Source organism: Lethenteron reissneri, chromosome 20 (genome assembly GCF_015708825.2).
Source record: "Lethenteron reissneri isolate LAM-NWPU_2019-01 chromosome 20, ASM1570882v1, whole genome shotgun sequence".
In the NCBI taxonomy this organism is placed as follows: domain Eukaryota; kingdom Metazoa; phylum Chordata; class Hyperoartia; order Petromyzontiformes; family Petromyzontidae; genus Lethenteron; species Lethenteron reissneri.
Window position 1 is genome coordinate 15206645 of NC_083798.1, and position 18343 is coordinate 15224987.

The 18343-nt window shown below is 46.1% G+C and overlaps 1 protein-coding gene across 9 annotated transcripts in view; it reads left to right on the forward strand.

Moving 5' to 3' along the window:
• LOC133344845 (sodium bicarbonate cotransporter 3-like) overlaps window positions 1–18343 on the forward strand; it is a 79109-nt gene that overhangs the window by 20216 nt on the left and 40550 nt on the right. For all 9 annotated transcript variants that reach the window (XM_061555090.1, XM_061555086.1, XM_061555088.1 and 6 more), the window contains exons 3-5: window positions 3230–3379; window positions 14266–14404; window positions 14895–15055. In XM_061555090.1, coding sequence (XP_061411074.1) covers window positions 3230–3379; window positions 14266–14404; window positions 14895–15055 — 450 coding nt within the window. The remainder of the gene's footprint in view (window positions 1–3229; window positions 3380–14265; window positions 14405–14894; window positions 15056–18343) is intronic.

Consider the following 18343-nt stretch of genomic DNA (forward strand, 5'->3'; position numbering starts at 1 on the left):
TCCTTTGTATTTATAGTGACGTTATAGTACGCCATCGCCCCCTTGTCAACAAAATTCACTGCTATAGCTAAGCACGCTGGAAACCACAGCCTATTTTATGTCACAAATATTTTCCCCAAGCTTACAATGTGGCCTGTATAGCTCTAAGGGCAGGATTAGAGTTGGTGATCGTCACATCCATTTTTTTCTCCCATCTCCTCTCACCTCCATCCCCCTTTTTACCCCTCCATCGGGCCCTGTGGGAGCCAGACCTTGCCACAGCCCATTGACAACCCTTCACAGTGTTGCTTATAAAACCATGGAAGTGGTTAGGTCTCAAATGCAGGGCGGGGGTCAGCATCTCCGGCAACGGAGGAGCTCTGCTGATACGTTCACTTTCCATGACTTTCTAGAGTTGTCCCTTCAAGTTTCAATATTTATATTCGACACGGAGAATGAACAGAGCCAGCCAAGGACACTAGCGTGAACTTTCCCAGTGCTTACCGCATTGAGGATATATACATTTGTGCTGAATCATTGTTGTCACATTCCTTCTGAGCCTCCCCCTCTGCCACAGCCACCACTGCACGTCCAACAGAATGGCGGCTCACTGTGGCGGGAGAGAACCGCAATATTTTTTGCTTTTTTCACTTATTCATTCCGCTGCCAAGAAAAATTATTAGAAGTCGCTGACATGAAACGTCTTGTTAAAATTAAGGTTGTCACTCTTTGTGAATGACAGAAGGCTGAATGGTGTCTAGTGTTGGTCGTACGAGCTGTTTTATCTCCTTGTTGCGGTCTTGGACTTGTTAAAATATTTGGGTGTGTGTGTTGCGAATTACTTCTTGAGTATTATTTTACTGACTTTATTTGTTTGTTTACTTGGAACCAGTAATGTAGTTGTTCGCGCACAATTCCAGCAACTCAAGTTGAATTCCTGGCAATACACAATAATGGTTGAGTAGTTGCTCTGGAGATTGGGAGATTGTTGACCAATGTTCGGTCGCTGTGTTGATGATGGCATTAAAAAAACAATCAATCTTTATAGAATGTGCCAATATTGCTCTCAATAAAGTAGGCATCGGTGCACATAACCGCACCGCCGATTAGCACGGTTGGCTACGTATGGTGCGAAAGAAGTTCAATATACATATATTAGAGCGGGAATGGTACAGGGGCATAAAGCAACAGGAATGAAATAAATCAACCTGTCACGACCTCCATGGCTAACACAGGCATTATTCGTGATTTCTCACTTAACAGAGTGGGCCACGTAAGGCTGCCACCCGCCACTCCACAAGAACGGTGACCAAACCTTGGGCCAGTTACAACAACATTGTTGGCTAAAATTGCAATGACAGTTGTGTTGTGATTGTGATTTATTCACCATTACAAAAAATATCCCGTGTATTCGTAGTCGTGTCACCATGTGCATTTTTCCCCCTTATTAAGGAAACTTGCAGCCACTATTGAGAACCGTAGAAACCACAGCTTATACTGTATTTTATTTTGCGCCAAGGGCAGTATTCAGAGTGGCGATCCCTCGAGTTGGGACCCAACCTTTCCCGGAGCTGCGAACCAATGTCAACCCTCAAAAGCTTTTGTGGACCATGGTGTACCAATAACATATGTTTCAAAGCTAAATCTGCTTGTACTGTAAAATCTTCATATAAAAAGTTATGACATTTTTTTTTTATTATCTAATAAAGAAAATGTTATTGTGAAAAACAATCAGTGCCTGCAACATATTCTTTGGATCTTTCAGTAAAGTGACGTAGATAGGTTCAAAGAAAATAACAAAAAAATAACAAAAAACTATGACGTTTCGATCTCAACACAAGCGTTCGTCATCAGGAATAAAAAAGAGGGGGACAGCTGCTGAGGCAGGACTGTTTTAAAGGCTTAAAATGGGTGTAGCCCAAGGGTCATAAACGAAGTGGGTGGGGCTAGTGATGTTAATGTGAGAGATTAGCATGTTAATGTAAGATCTGAGGGCGGCCTTTGTGACGATGGCGTGGAGGTAGCTATGTTAATGTCAGAGATTAGCATGTTAGTGGGTGATCACAGAGCAGCAAAGTCGAGCTCGGCGAGCGAGGTGGCTGTGTGAGTGTGGGGAATTTCACCTGTTCATGTAAAATCAGAGAGCCGAAAATAACAACTCGCATCGGAAGGTGGTAGGATGGGAACATCGCAGCCAGTTATCACTTAAACTGGTTGATAACGTCCTTCCAATGATTGCTAAGTTTGTACCCATCTTCTCGATTTAAGTTGTGTCTGTATATGTGGATGGCTTCATAAACGAATCTTTGTTGATAGCCAGTGGGTTTGCAAAGTACCTTCGTCTTAGAGAAATCAATTTCGTGTGAGCCCACCGCATTAAAACAATGATCAGCCACGGCCGAGGTATTGGTCCTACCGTGTTTTCAGATCTGCCTTATGTTCACGAACACGGTCCCAGACATATCGCTTAGGTTCCCCAATGTACCTGCCTGCAACAGTTTCGCAGACCATGGGTTTGGGAACCCACTGCATTACACATTTATCCAGAAATTGTTGTGGACCTCAAGTTTGCCGGTGACAATTGCTTCCAGAACCTGGCCTGAAGCCTCCTCTATGCCACCTCAGCCCTAAAATAACTTGAAAGGTGTGTCGGCGCATCGCTGGCACTGGGAAGACAAAGGCGGCTAGCCGCGGAAATCTCCACACCCCCACCTCGCGTGTTGTGCCAGCCTTCAATCAGACTCGTAAAAATGTATTACTTTCATATTTTTTTTATAATTAGTGACTTCATATTCTTGATTCTTTCGTTAAAGTCACGTAGAAGGTAAATAATAAAAATAAAACGTAATAAAATGAAATTCTCACGACGTTTCGGCCACAACGCAAGCAGCCATCCGCGTTGTGGCCGAAACGTCGTGAGAATTTCATTTTATTATGTTTGATTTTTATTATTTTATTATTTCCCTTCTACGTGACTTTACCAAAAGAACCAAGAATATGAATCATTGCAGTCACAAAAGCTTTAAATCGAAAATTAGTGACTTGCTTACCTTTTTCACTATTTTTCACTCCTATCGTTATTTGTATTGTTTGCCATTGTAACTTGTTGACCCCCGCCCATACTGGACATCTGTGAAAAAGAGCTTCATCGCTCGCCAGATTCCTCCAGTCTAAATAAAGACTCTGATTCTTCTGATTCTAACATGCATTCGCTATAACCACACTTGTCCCTTGTCGGTCCCGCTTGCAGCTCACCGCACGGTCTACATCGGCCTACACGTGCCCTCGGGCCGCAGGAGCCATCGCCGTCACCGCCACCGCGGAGGCCACCGTCACCACCATCGTCGCCGGGTCCGTGACAAAGAGGCCAACGCAGACGACTCGGAGTCTGGGTGCCAAGGTAGGCACAGCCCTTTATTCAGAATGACGGAGAAATGCGGAGTCTTCTCATAGAAACCCACACCGATATTGGGGCTAAGCTTCCACGCTTGAAAGGCAATGCCTCAAACACCAGGGGCTTGCAACGTCATCACCATGTGCATTAGCAGCAATGATTTATCCACTGCTGGGTGAAAGCCTCCTAAAGCCATCACGAGCTCTCTTGGTACTGCGGTGTAACAATCCACCCAACACCTGGACACGTGCTGATTTCATCGCTGCATCTCCATGAAGGATGGAATCTCGGTCTGAACCACTGGCCTTCAACGCTTATAGCAACGTGTCCTGCCAAATCCCGCTTACTTTTCTTAACAGTTCAAAAGATGTCTCTAACTTGCTTATGTTTTCTCATACATGTGTTCATTTTTATGTTCGTCCGTGTAATTCCAAGCATGCGCCTTCTCCTTGCTTATTTGTTCTTTTATTTTTGTTCATGTCCACGCATCTGATCCAGGTAATATTGTACTTGTGAGAAACATTGTTCTTGAATCGCAATGCTACATTGCTTTCATTATCAAGTGAAACTGAAATTGGGTAGTGGAGCGAAATGGATGTATGCAGAAATTGCTTCAGATGTCAATCACAGCTCCGGGGCAATGACCCAAGCCAAACGGGAACAGACGCCAGAGTCTTTGTTGCTCCGAGCAGCTTGGACGTCCAACATTTACATTCGGTTGGCGTCACAAAACGCCAGGAGGCAGCCCGGAGAGTTCCACTGCCCCACTTTCCTTTCCAGTTTCCTCTCACCCTGCTGCGTTGCACGTGGCGAGTTTACGGCCTCGTCTAACGGCTGCAAGCGCCGGTCGCAGAGTCCCAGCTGCTTTTCCACGAAACGAGACGCCATCACCGGTTCGCTGACGCCGCCACCGCATTGGAAATGTGGAGTTTCGTGCGGCGAGAGGAATCTCAGCCGCGCCGTTCACGTAGACTAAGTTGGCAGCTGTTGGCCAAGATGGTAGCAGCTGTGACATAACCGGCGCTTCATAGCCACGCGTTCGCTCGTGAGCACGCCCGACAACGGGGACTTCCACCCAAAATAGCACGCGCACAGACACGCTCGTGTGAGTGTACACACGCACATGTACACTCACGCGCGTGTGTACACTCGAACTGAGATGAGCCATGCACTGTATTAATACGTAATGTGAATATCTTTAATATGTGTGCAGTCCGAGACGAACGCCCGTCATGAATAACCTGTAAATCACAGCTCGCTTTGACATTTATATTAGGTGCCTACGGTGACGTGTGGGAACAGAGATTTAAACTGTCGCAGCTATATAGGGTATACTTTTGTAGTGACATTGGGGATGTCACTGTGGGGTGCCATCCCGGGAGGGCCGTGGCGTGCGATGTACTTACGTCGCGGACAGCATCGTGTGTAAATTTTGATTTAAAGCTTTCGTGACTGCCACAACGCAAGCTTTCGTGACTGCTACAACGCAAGACAGTGTCTCCCCGACAGACCTGGTCTTCACCTGAGGACGGCTGCTTGCGTTGTGGCCGAAACATCGTGAGAATTATTTTATTATGTTTTATTTTTATTATTTTATTACTTCACTTCTACGTGACTTTACCGAAAGAACCAAGAAGAAGCATCGTGTGTGTTACAGAGTGATGCCGGCTCTAGCAGAGCACGGCGTGCGATGCACCGCCACCGCGTACACCCCGTAGGTGGGTGTAGTACCAGCCCTAGCGGGGCTTGGTGTGCGCTGGGATAGCGTAGGCACCACGCATGGCGTGCGGTGCGGGCTCCCACAGGGGGGAGCGAGAGAGTGTTAGTTCAGGGACAGGGTTGCCCCGGGCCATGGCACTCTGGTTGACCCCGTAGACACGTGATCCGGAGTGTCCATAGAGAGGCCCCCAGGTGGGGGGGGGGGGGGCTAGGGGGTGATCACGCGTCCGGGGAGAGCTCTCGAGAGGGATCGAGAGGGAGCTGGAATGCTCGCGAAGGTGGGTGGGGCCGAGGGAGGAGCCGGCCCCGACCCGGGAGGATAAAAGGTGGGTCCCTGAGAGGGACCGTGGTCGCTTCGTTCTACAAGCTGGAAGCTCCACGTCTACAAGCTGGAAGCTCCACGTTCTACGTCTGAAGAGGCACCAACACGTGGCCGGGACCCGAGTGAGGGTCCGGTCCATCGTCGCTGTAATTCCTGTGTGTAGTATAGTTAGCTGGGTGGTCACCACCCTAGGCTGTATCTGGTAAAGGGGCAGTTACCCCTTTTGTATATACGTGTTGTGAATAAATGTGTTGCCTCTGAAGAACAACGTCTGTGACTCCGTTGGACTCACTACACTTTGAATAGTACTGTATACGTGATACAGTGCCCTTTCAGATGTAAAGCGATCTGATACGCCTCAGGGTATCTGGCAGCTCTATATCAAAACATAATTATCATTGTTATTATTTTGGTACTGCATTTAACGTGTTCAGCACACTGCGTCCACAAACCCATCAACCTGAGTTTGATTCCTCGCCATGGCTAACATGAGTGATGAGCGATATGTGAACCGGTCCTGGCCCCCATCTTCACCAGGCCGCACTGACCCAGCGTAGTGAAGTATGGTCAAAACCATCCTCACTAACACAGCATGGGGTGGCTTTAAAACAGCAAATGGCATAGACAAAGGGCTGTAGAGAAATTATAGCATATACAGTGTATCTATTTATTCATAGAATATTTATGCAAAGCATGTCTGGTATTCAGCATGTGGTAATATCCTGTGTATACACATATATGTACGGATTGCTTTTGTATACATAATTCCATACGGGTGTTCAGTTTAGGTTGGTCTTTAGGCTGGTCATTAAGATTTCACAGGGAGCATTACTGGAGTGACTCGGAGCCACGAGGGCACGTCACGTTGCCCTTTAGCGCAGGCGCTGTGGCTCCACGTGCCGGCTGTCAGAAGCTTGGGAAACCGCGAGAACAAATCCTCCTCCGCGCTAAGACCCCTCGCGTCAGGATCGCATGCGGTCACGCTCGCCAATCTTGGCCCGGACACGGGGAGTGCGCGTCGGACGCACGAGGGGTACACTCGTTAACTTTCATCAAAAGAAAATTCCCTCAACTGTTTAAAAAATATATTATCCCCCGCCCCGTGTCCATGGCGACGTGCAAACGTAGGGGCATTCTGAGCTCGATGTGTTGCTGCGTTCGAGGTCGCCCTGCCCCACCATGTGATGCTGCTCCGCTTGAGGGTAGCTCTTTTCTCTATTTGTTGATCTCGGTACATCTCCATTCATTCCCCTCGGCTCTGGCGTATAGATAAACGAGTGTCTCGGGCAGCCTCGAAGCATTGGGGAGGAAGTGGCTGGAGGTGGTCGGCCCTTCTCACCCGCCCCCCACTTCTGCCAAAGGCTCAGCCCCCCATTCTAAATTGTTGAAGTTGGAATGGACACGATACCAAGCGCACAACTAAAACTAAGCCATGAAAGGTGTAGCCTTTCTACATACATGGGGGGTGGGGGGGGATGGTGGGGTGGGTGATAGCTTGAGCAGAATGCACGACAGACAAAAGTAGATCTCATCGTGCTCATTCTGTTCCGCATTAATATTTGTTTAAAGTTTTCCAACATTGTCTATGCCATGCCCCTCCTTGAGTTTTTTTTGCATGCTTCCCTTTCAAACAAGGTCACGCTGCAGGGCCAGTCTATGCTAGAGGGGGGGATGTCATGAGCAGCAGTCCCCCCGCGGTTTATCGCGGGGGGTTTGCCGGCTTTGTTTTCTCCCGCCCAGACGGCGGTGTTGCCAGGTGGCCTGACGTGCGGAGAAAGCCAAAGTAATCCCACGAGGGCCCACACGAGCTCTAAATATATGCCAGCGCCACCCTGTCAGCCGGCAGCGGGCACCAGGCCCACGCTTTTTGAAAGGAGCGCCGTGAATAATTTGTGACGACTCCGCGACGCATTGACAGCCGTCCCGCTTGACCGTGCCAGGTAATTATCCAAGCGAATCCACCTTCCAGGAAAGTGCCTTGAGGATTTAAAAATTGCAACTGCGCGAGCAAGGCAGTGCCAATAAAGCACGCATACCTCTCGTGAGTTAGTTCAAGTTCATTTATTAGGTATAGCCCTGTGAGCCATTCGGCTCTTGAATCGGGTGCAACAGCAACAAACAAAAAATAAAAACATGAACAAGAATACATCTTAAAGTGAATATGTGACTGAGTTCAAACAGAAAATCCAAGAAAAGACGGCAAAATATTGCAGAAAAAACACCGTACACCAACGCTGTGTACAAAAATCTCAGTGGGATGCAAGTCAAACAACCAACAACAACCACAAGACAACTTAGATTAAGGCCATCAGTCTAACTCTGTACTACAACAAACAAACATGGCTAAACCAATACACTTTTCGAAATAACAGTTGTATCTTCATTTATGTTTCATTGTGCTAGTTCGCGTAGCATGGTTGGCAACGGGTCTGGCGCAAGGAATGAAATGGGACTTCCTGTTCAATTTCCCTCCCTACTTTGTAGTGCGGTGCCTGGGCTCATCTGCCCCAATGCAGTTGCACACCCTGCACACTCGATAGCCAAGCCACTGGTTGTGATTTTTTTTATTTATCTCTCATGTGGGTAGTGGCCAGAGTGGCCGTGTGCATTCAGGGGGTTACACTTTGAGCTGGTGCTTACGCAGAGAGCGCGTGGAGCGGAGGACGATCGCGTTATTCTTGCGTGCGAGACACACTCGTGTGTGCGCACAGGTGGCTTCGCCTGGAGATGATTAATGAACGCATTCGTCGCGCAAGCACGCACAGACCGCCCACTTTTGCTGCCAAAAACAATGGCGTGGTAACAAAAAATGGCCGTGCAAATTGTTGTTTGATATTCAATTTGGCACAACGAGAACACTAATGACGACGCACCGCTCCAGCACAACACCCTGGGATTCACTTCCCTTTGCCACCTGCAGAAAACCTCTTTATTGGTTTGTGGAACAGACTGTTCCGTGTAACGCTATCTACTACCATGGATACCATGGATATGAGCGACCTGATGAAATGTGAAGCACGCAGTGCCTTAATCGCAGAATCATAAGAGATGGTGACAACAATCCAGCAGTGGATTGATCTTGCCCGATTGTGAGGTGTTATTAATTAAATAATCATTACCCGCAATCCATCAACAGCCCTCATAACAAATATTATTTGAATAATGACCTTTATTTTATCCAGACTGGTCTCCCTGCATGCTATTTAGGATAGTCCTACTTGGTATATTTGCCAAATTTCACTATGATGTCATCACCATTATCATAATCATCCATATTGGATGAAGCTTTCCTCCAGCTGTCCTCATCCTTCATGGTCACGTGATGTAATAATCAATCCAGCTCCTGCTAATATCGATCCGTTTTCGTGGTTGGCCTATTCTCGGGCATGTTCCCTCCTTTGGCTGTCACTCCCTCGTTAGTCTCCCACCACCGCCATCATCATCATCTCTTTTAGTGATGTATTCTGCTCAAGCAAACTCACTTTTCTTTACAGTCAATGTGATCTCTCCAGCTTATGTACATTCGCTAATCCATGTTTTCTTCTTGCTCTCTCTCAGTATCATATCTCTAACTTGATAATGAAAAGGCAAAATTCCAATGTGACTCAAGTAGAACATTTTTAATTGGTGTACATTGCCTGCTATTATGCACGGGTCAGAAAATATTGACACGGGAAAATAACCCTTGACCCTACCCATAACTAAATCTGAAAAGTCCACAGAAGAAACTTGCAGAGGCACATGCTTGGAACTTAAACGCGGGACAGAGAGAGGTCCTTAACATAGGAACGTGTAAATATTTGGCAGCCTTTTGACCCTGTAGCAAAGTGCTCTCATGCCCCCGAAGGTTGTGTGATATGGGAGTATGGTGACACGAACTCCCACCTGCGGTGGGGTGGGAAAGCAGCAACAAATATGCTGTTAATATTATTTTGTCTTTTTACCCAGGAAACTTGAGACGTATTTTTCAGGAAGGTCCAGCCAACTGTTTGCAATAGGAGGAAATGTTGCTATGTATAATCCTAGTTGAGTCATTTACAAGCAATATTTCCGCGTTGGGATGTTTAGACAATGCCAGTAATATTGCCTGTTTTTTTTAGCTATGGGAGGAAACTCAAGAATCCATGAAAAACAGGAAGAGAACATAAAACTCCCTACTATAGAAAGGCACCCAAGTTGGGAATCGAACCCAGGCCCCTCTTGCTGTGAGGCACAAGTGTTACTACCACTGCGCCACCCTGCCTCCCAATGAACACAGGGGCTTTAGATTTTGAGGCACCCGTAAAAAATATCTACACCACTGCTTTTTAGTGGATGAAACGCAATACCGCATTCCTATAATAAAGCCTGCAGGTAATTTGGTTATTAAAATCATAGTATCAGTATGTGTGTTCAATAATTAAAATAGTTTCATTTCTTTCAGCTTTGACATTTTCGTACATCGCATATAAATACTGGAATTGACATAACCAAAATGAGTAACAGTGGATCATTTGGCATCGAGCATCGGTAGCAGTAAAACAGTCAAGGGAAGGAATTTAGTAGAGAGAGGGGGGGCTCGCCAAACCAGAGCAGCCCCGGGGCCTCCCTCAAACCTCATCCAGCGCTGGTCACGGCGCGCGGCGCTAATTACACTGGTCTACAGCCAAAATGCTTCCGAAATAAATGTAGTCCAACTTTACTAATTATGGGTCATTGAGAATGAAAATGATGCTTAAGATTGTTGATTGGCTCTAGTTTTCAGATATACTACCGAGTCGGTATATACGATAACACAAACATAGCAGATAACTTCTGCTATGTTTGGGGTGAAGTGACATTTGTATCACAACAGCGCAGTATAACCACTATGGTTAATAAAGCCTATCACCTTTATTTTGGCTGCAAAATTGGAGATCAGGACGATGTGGGCCCCACATGTATGCTTCGACATTTGTGCAACAAATCTTCGCCAGTAGTTGAACAGGAAAAGGAAATCTATGCCTTTTGCAGTGTCAATGATTTGGAGAGAGCCAACATATCATATCAGCAATTGTTACTTATGCATGGCGCCTCCAGTTTGGAAAGGTGTGCCAAAGAAGAAAAAGTTGACTGTGCATTATCCAAACATTCAATCAGCTATTCGCCCAGTACCCCACGGAGAAGGGCTGCCGGTTCCTGATGCACCAGAATCATTCTCACTTGAGTCAGACGAGGAAGAGGATGCAGCTTCTGGTCCTGAACCATCATGGTCACGTGACCCAGATTTTCTCCCATCCTCCTTTTCTAAACCACACCTCATAACACAAGGTGAACTGAAAGACCTTGTCAGGGATTTGGAACTACCCAAGAGTAAGGCAGAGCTGTTGGGCTCCAGACTGCAGCAGTGGAATCTTCTGGCAGGTGATGTTAGGGTTTCCATGTTCCGTGACTGTCAAAAGGATCTTGTCCTATTCTTCTTTATGGAAGGTGATCTTGTAGCCTGCAACAACATCGATGGTGTGATGGCAGCCCTCAACATCGTTCATGATCCAAATGAGTGGAGACTGTTAATTGATTCATCGAAGTTGAGTCTTAAAGCTGTTTTGCTGCATAATGAAAATGTTTTGCCATCAATTCCAGTTGGTCATGCAGTCCATATGAAGGAAACCTATGACAACATGAAACAACTTTTGAGGTGCATAAACTATGACTAACATCAGGGGCAGCTTGGTGGTGATTTGAAGGTTGTTGCTCTCTTGCTTGGTCTGCAGACTAGATGCACAAAGTTTTCTCTGCGAATGGGATAGTCGTGCGAGAGATTCCCACTACATCAAGATAGATTGACCACTCTGACAGTGATTGGAGCCTGGAAGGAAAAGTGTTCAGCATCCACCACTTGTTGAATCAAGGAAGATTTTGTTACCACCCTTACACATCAAGCTGAGTCTGATGAAGAAGTTTGTCAAAGCAATGGACAAAACACAAGCAGCTTTCAAGTACCTCCGTGGAAAATTTCCAAGGTTAAGTGAAGCTAAGATAAAGGAATGTGTCTCTGTTGGCCCTCCGATTCGGGAACTTCTTCGAGATGATGCATTTGACAGTGCACTGTGTGGCAAGGAAAAGAGGGCATGGAACGTCTTCCAGTTACACTATGGGGACCTCATTTGCCAGTAAAAATATGATAATTGGTTCTTTACCCTTCTATCTGGCAACAAAACTGACACCTTTTTGCAAGGAGTCATGTTTGCATAGACCGCAATACCTGCAGTCATAATACAAACAAAAGAACATAACTCTGATAATGTGCACTGTCCTTGAAGTTGATTGGTCCACACCCGAGACAGCTTTCCTTCGAGCCTAGTCTCATATGGGTTGGACCAGATGACGCCAAAAGGCGCACAACTCAAGGACAATGCACCATCAGAGTATGAGAGCTCGGGGCAAGCATCTACACTATGGGGACCTCATTTGCCAGTAAAAATATGATAATTGGTTCTTTACCCTTCTATCTGGCAACAAAACTGACACCTTTTTGCAAGGAGTCATGTTTGACTCCTTGCAAAAAGGTGTCATGTTTGACTCCTTGCAAAAAGGTGTCAGTTTTGTTGCCAGATAGAAGGGTAAAGAACCAATTATCATATTTTTACTGGCAAATGAGGTCCCCATAGTGTAGATGCTTGCCCCGAGCTCTCATACTCTGATGGTGCATTGTCCTTGAGTTGTGCGCCTTTTGGCGTCATCTGGTCCAACCCATATGAGACTAGGCTCGAAGGAAAGCTGTCTCGGGTGTGGACCAATCAACTTCAAGGACAGTGCACATTATCAGAGTTATGTTCTTTTGTTTGTATTATGACTGCAGGTATTGCGGTCTATGCAAACATGACTCCTTGCAAAAAGGTGTCAGTTTTGTTGCCAGATAGAAGGGTAAAGAACCAATTATCGTCTTCCAGTTAGTGGCAACACATTTTCTTAGAAACAACAAGCCAGACAACTACAGGGAGTTGGTGGAAAACCGCATCAAGGCATACAAAAGCCTTGGTTGCAACATGTCACTAAAGATAACATTTTTGGCACTCATCGAGATTTTTCCTACTGAACTGCGGAGCAGTGAGCGAAGAGCATGGCGAGCGATGTCACCAGGACATTGCGACAATGGAGAAACGCTATCAGGGCGAATGGAGCCTATCAATGCTTGCAGACTATTGCTGGACAGAGACAAGAGATGCTCCATTTAATGAATACAAGAGACAAACCCAAAAGTAGACACTGAATAAGGACTAAACTATGTACTTATATATAATAATAGTTTTTTGCCTTTTGTTCAAGATACATTTTATTTGTATAACCCTTTTGCAGATTTTTAAGTGTTACATGAACAGGACAGGTGACATGTTATCATGTAAAACAACCATAAACACATGAAAAGACACAGGTTTACAATTTATGAGTAAAACTCTACTATCTACACAATATACATAGACGTAAAATGTAAAAAACTTAAATATCTTGGGAACAGTAGCCAATAAGTTATTTTAATCATTGTCATTTGAATTCAGCACGTAAAAATCCATAATCAACAGCACATTTCATCTCTGAAGCAGACGACGTCTAAAACAATTGTAGACCAGTGTTATGGATGCCGTGATGTGGCGATACTGTGCTATATTATGAAACACAAGATCCACGGTAATCATATTTTAGGTTTCACCAATCATTGTGATTTTCTTTCTTCGTTTTATTCTTTTAAGTATTTTATTTTCTGTACCAACACGATAATTTAAGTTCTGAACAATTGCTGTTTCCTATTAAATTAAAGCTTGACGACATTCGTCACCTGCTTCGAGCACTACTGCCGATGCAGCGCATCGCACCATTTCCCCATAAATCGCCGCCTTGAAAAACGTTTTCGGGAGTAATTGACGGTGTGGTTATAACGGTTAGCTTGTGTGTTCTAACCGATATTTTATAAGAACTTTTGCACACCAATATCAAGTGATCTGCAGATGAAGAACTACTTATACTTACTAGAAGTTCATTCAAGCACAGTACATTAACAACGTAAAGTCATGGGAAACTGATATCGTGATAATCTCCATGTCATGTAAATTAATAAAATGAAATAATGCGTACATTTGGTATTCGTTGCATTCCTGCTGTGCAAGGCTGTTATGAAGGTGCAATGTTTCACATGGTTGTCGTCGGAGGTAGTGTCACAGTAGGGGGCGATGTTGCTCTGTGGCTTTACTCAATGAGGTAATTTGTGAGTAAACTAAAGAATTTGGACTGTGACGCCGCCGTCACACATGGCCTAAACTTTTTGGACGCCACAGGATCTTAAACGTCTAATGTGAAGAGGATGGCGCGTATATATGGTTCACCCTTTCGCGTTCCGAGACATCTGCAAGTTGCAGGGTGGGTCCCGTTCACCGCTAAATCTGGGAACGCCCAAGCGGTTGGCGTTGATTATATTTGAGGTTTTAAAGACATTGTACTCACCGCAGAGAATTGTAGCGACACGACCGCACTATGATAGCTGGCACCAAACTGTGCCACACGCCTTCCCGCATGGCCTTGTGGGAGCCTCGGTACCGATAAATGCATTTTAGTTTTTTTTTTCCTTTCGGTTCCATACGTCATCAGAACGGAACCAGAATAAAAACTGATGATGCACACGTCCGTCATTGGAATGGGTTAAAACACCCGCAGTATTAACGAAGGTTGACGTTGGGCTCGACCTCCGAACCTCTGCAACAAGCGGCAGATACGCTGCCGCTCGGTCGCGTCACCGCCCCAATGGTGACGTGATATCGCTGTTGGGAAAAAAATTCTATTGCGGGAACCATAGCGCTAATACGAATCCCGCCGTCCTGTGCCCCGCTTGCGTGCACAGACACGCCGTCGCAGCGCGTGCAGTTCATCCTGGGCGTGGAGGATGACGACGAGGAGCATGTGGCCCACGACCTCTTCACGGAGATGGACGAGCTGTGCATGCGCGACGGTGAGGAGTGCGAGTGGAGGGAAACGGCGAGGTAAGGCACGCACGCGGCGGAGGGTCGCGCGTTTGCGTTTAAAAAATATGCGTGTCACGAAAAGAAGGAATTTACATTTAGAATTTTCGTAGCTAGTAGTCAATCGCTCTGTAGCAGGAAATGCTGGCTCCATGCTGTGACCTCTGAACCCCTCGGCCACCACTCCACTTGCTCGTCTCTTCATCTGCACTTGTGTCTCTGCAGTTGTTACCGACAGAGCCCACATCGTTGTAATCTTCACTTTTAATTCCGCTTCCCGTGCGGACGAGTTGCACCCCGCCGCACACTTTGGTTAACGTCTGCGCCTCAAACGGGACTGGTCGAACACGCGACGTTGATTACGTACGTTTACAGGATGCTTGGTGTCCGCGGGGGGCCCAGGGAGAGACCCCTCCCAAATTTTGCTGGGTCACACAGCGGCGATGGTCTGTTTGATGGTGCAGAAGCATATGCCCCCCACACCACCCCCCCCGTGTTTGATGTGCTACAGGTGGCTGAAGTTTGAGGAGGATGTGGAGGACGGTGGCGAGCGGTGGAGCAAGCCGTACGTGGCGACGTTGTCTCTGCACAGCCTCTTCGAGCTGCGCAGCTGCATCATGAACGGCACCGTGATGCTCGACATGAAGGCCACCACGCTAGACGAGATCGCTGGTGAGGAAGGTCAAGGGGTTGAGGGTTTGGGATAACGGGGGCTGGGTGAGGGCGGCTGCGAGGTGTCAACTACCGGGTATGGGCCGCCCCACGTCGTAGGAGTTATGTGGTATTTTTTTACCATAATTCACCTCGCTGGTTAATGCAGGTTGGTGAAGGTGAGTAGCATAAACGTTGGAGCTTAGTGTCGTACAATAGGTTTTACTGCACTGCACCCTACTGTCCATAACGTAGCTCTGCAGCAGCCTACAACACCTGTGCATAGCGGTTGCCCCTCTAAACACTATCCAGGCTCATTCCCGCTTCCGAGATCTTGCAAGATCGTGCACATTGTGTGTGGTTTGGCAATTTACTAAGAAAGAATTTAAATGCAGAATTTGGACCCACTAGAATATGACTGCATGATAACGAATCGACTCGCGTGAAAGTCCAGTTGCAAAGTAACTCTGCTCGGTGTTGCTTATCCCGTAATCTCAACCTTGGTGTTAGTGTGTATTGTTATGGTTGTATTTATTTATTTAGTGTGTTAAGGTACAGCTCGACTTGGCTTGCGTTGTTATCAGGCCTTCTGATTCCGTAGCTTGTGGGACATGCGAGGGGGGGCAGGGAAACGGCGTTCGCTCATTGGCCGTCTGTCACTGCCTCTGTCAGTAGCCCAGGTTTCCTGCTCTATCGATAGTGCGGTTCAGCTAGAAATAATAGACCCTTTGTGATGAACTGAAAAGTTGTGGAAATTGTTGAAAATGCCTTTATTAACACGGACATGTGTGTGTGCGTGCATGTGTGTGTAGAGCATGATGCACACGTATGACTATTTTTGTCAATCCACTGCTGGATGATGGCCTCCACACACTTGTGAGGGTTGCTTGATCGTAATTTACCACGCTGGCCAGTGCGGTTTGGTTAAGGCCTCGAGTATTAGGCATGGTATCATAGAAGTACAGTACAACCGTGTATTTTCTGCATTGCCATCTGTTGCCCACCTCGTTGACCCGCAAGCCCTAGTGCAACCTGTTTGTGCACAGAGCAATCGCCCATCCCATCTAAGCGCCGTCGTCCCCGCTCGATCCTGCTCAGCATCCGAGATCTGACGAGATCTGGGCCCATTCCAGATTATTTGGTCAAAGGCGAACAGTAGGGTCGTGAGACGTGAAGAACTACCCGTTTAGGTTACGGCACGCTTAATCGGATTACTCGCCTGACCAATTAGGTTCTTAAGTCTCAACATTTGGTGGGTGATGTCTATTTTTTGCCAACTGCAAAGGCCTACCACGACGAATCTCAAAGCAAGTGTGCATGCAGGCAGCCTATTTTGAATGTGCACTTGTGTGCACGTGAAACGTAAAAAGAAAACAGCATCAAAAGAATCGGAGAATAAAAACTGATTTCACAAAGCGTACAAAATGGCATGTGGACCCTTATGTGTGTCGTTTTCAGGACGGCACTGTAAATGAGATGTCACACCTCGGGATTGTATCTTGGCAAAATATTTGAAATCGATAAGTAAGTAAGCGAAGGGGGGGGGGGGACGCATTGGCCCAAGGTGACCCCAGACACGCTCACGGAGTAAGGGTGAATGAACTCGAGGTTCATGTCAACTCGGGTTTATTTGTTTAACCAAGTGTGAACTCAGGAGACCAGAATCCTCTCTTTGTGCGCAAGAGTTGGCCGTGTGCTTCGCGGGGTAACGAGTTACACGGTTGTTGATTGCGCTTCAACAATCGGCCACCGTTCTGCCGTGAAATTCACGGTTGTGTCGACACCATTTATCTTCATGACGTGAAGCGGAATTTATTTTGACTAAAATCTCATGGGAAAACTTAAAGGAATCTCTATTCATGTTTTATTGATGATGATGATGATAATAATACAAATTCTGCTTGTTTTTAACACATTTTCCAGAATGTGCCCGGTATCGTCAGATGTCTGAAGCTAAGCTGAGTTGAGCCTGGATAGTGCTTGTATGGGCGGCCACCGTGCATAAAATAAATTATATGCTGTGGCAGGGCGACGTGGCCAGCAAATGATATGGTAGAAAAATATATTGTTGCGCTGTACTGCACACTAACATCTATGCTCAACGCCTTCACCAACCCACAGTGATCAGCTTGGTGAAGTATGTTCAAATAACCGCCCAAAACCCGCTTGGCTATAAGAAGGCCCTTCATCTAACAGTGGATTGGCAAAAAGGCCGTGCGTGTTTTTCTTTCTGGTCATCCTTAAATATGTTTTTGTTCAGTTTAAACGTTAGTCACATACTTTTAAGTATCTACTGGTTTCAAATGTATGATGAAAATGCCCTATCGCGTAAAAGATGTGTGCACATGCGGTTTATCAAGGGGTTCTTGACTTTTGCTGCAGTGGTAGTCCTTTGCCTTTATACCCCAATTCAGAGCTAAGTTTACAGCACCCCCTACACACGCCATGGAATTGTGCTTTCCTGGGTTCAGTTCTGCTCTCAACGTTGTATCGATGGCTGAGATTATCGCTCGTGGAAACACTGTTGGATGAAGCGTTATTATTATTCTGGTGCCACGGTAATTGTCGGTTCACGGGGATATTCTGCTGTGAAGAGATCGGCGTACGGCAGTCAAGTTGGTGGATGAGCCAGAGCTTACCGATTCACTCAAGTTCACTCGCTCACCGGCGTTCTCGTGCCTCCTTTTGACTCTTCTATCGCTACCATCGTGGTTACAGTTCCTCTGAAATGTACGCTTAAATCCCTCCACCTATATCAAGGACTCGGTCTACCAGATACTGACTGTTTTTTTCTCAACCATCACCGCCACACCATAGGTCTAAACTGCTTCTCTTTCTGCTTCTCCGCCTCGCACTGCCTCCACTTTGGAATAACCCTGTCGTTTCTTTTTCCAATTTCGTATAACTTTGCGCAATTCAAGAAGTCCATTTACTCTTATCTATTACAACTTTAATGGTGCTTTTTGTTGATGGCTGCTTGGGATTTTGAGCCTTTGGACCTGTACTTGGCACACTGCAATAAAATAACAAATCCTTTTGGAGGGCAGATACCATAACCAATCTTTATCTGTGCATACTAAATAGCTTTATGATGATGGCAATATAGGCATTATTTTCCAAGGCCATTCGCAAGTCGGGCCAAAGTTCTTGTTGCAATTGGACTTTTAGAATATTAATACAATAGTGTTCTTTTTAAACCGGTATGTATCTTTGATGGTATTTTGTGCAACCCACATCTGTCAAATGACAATATAAATTAATCTTATCTCATCCAATTAACTGTGTGTGCTTTAAGCGAAATAGTAATCT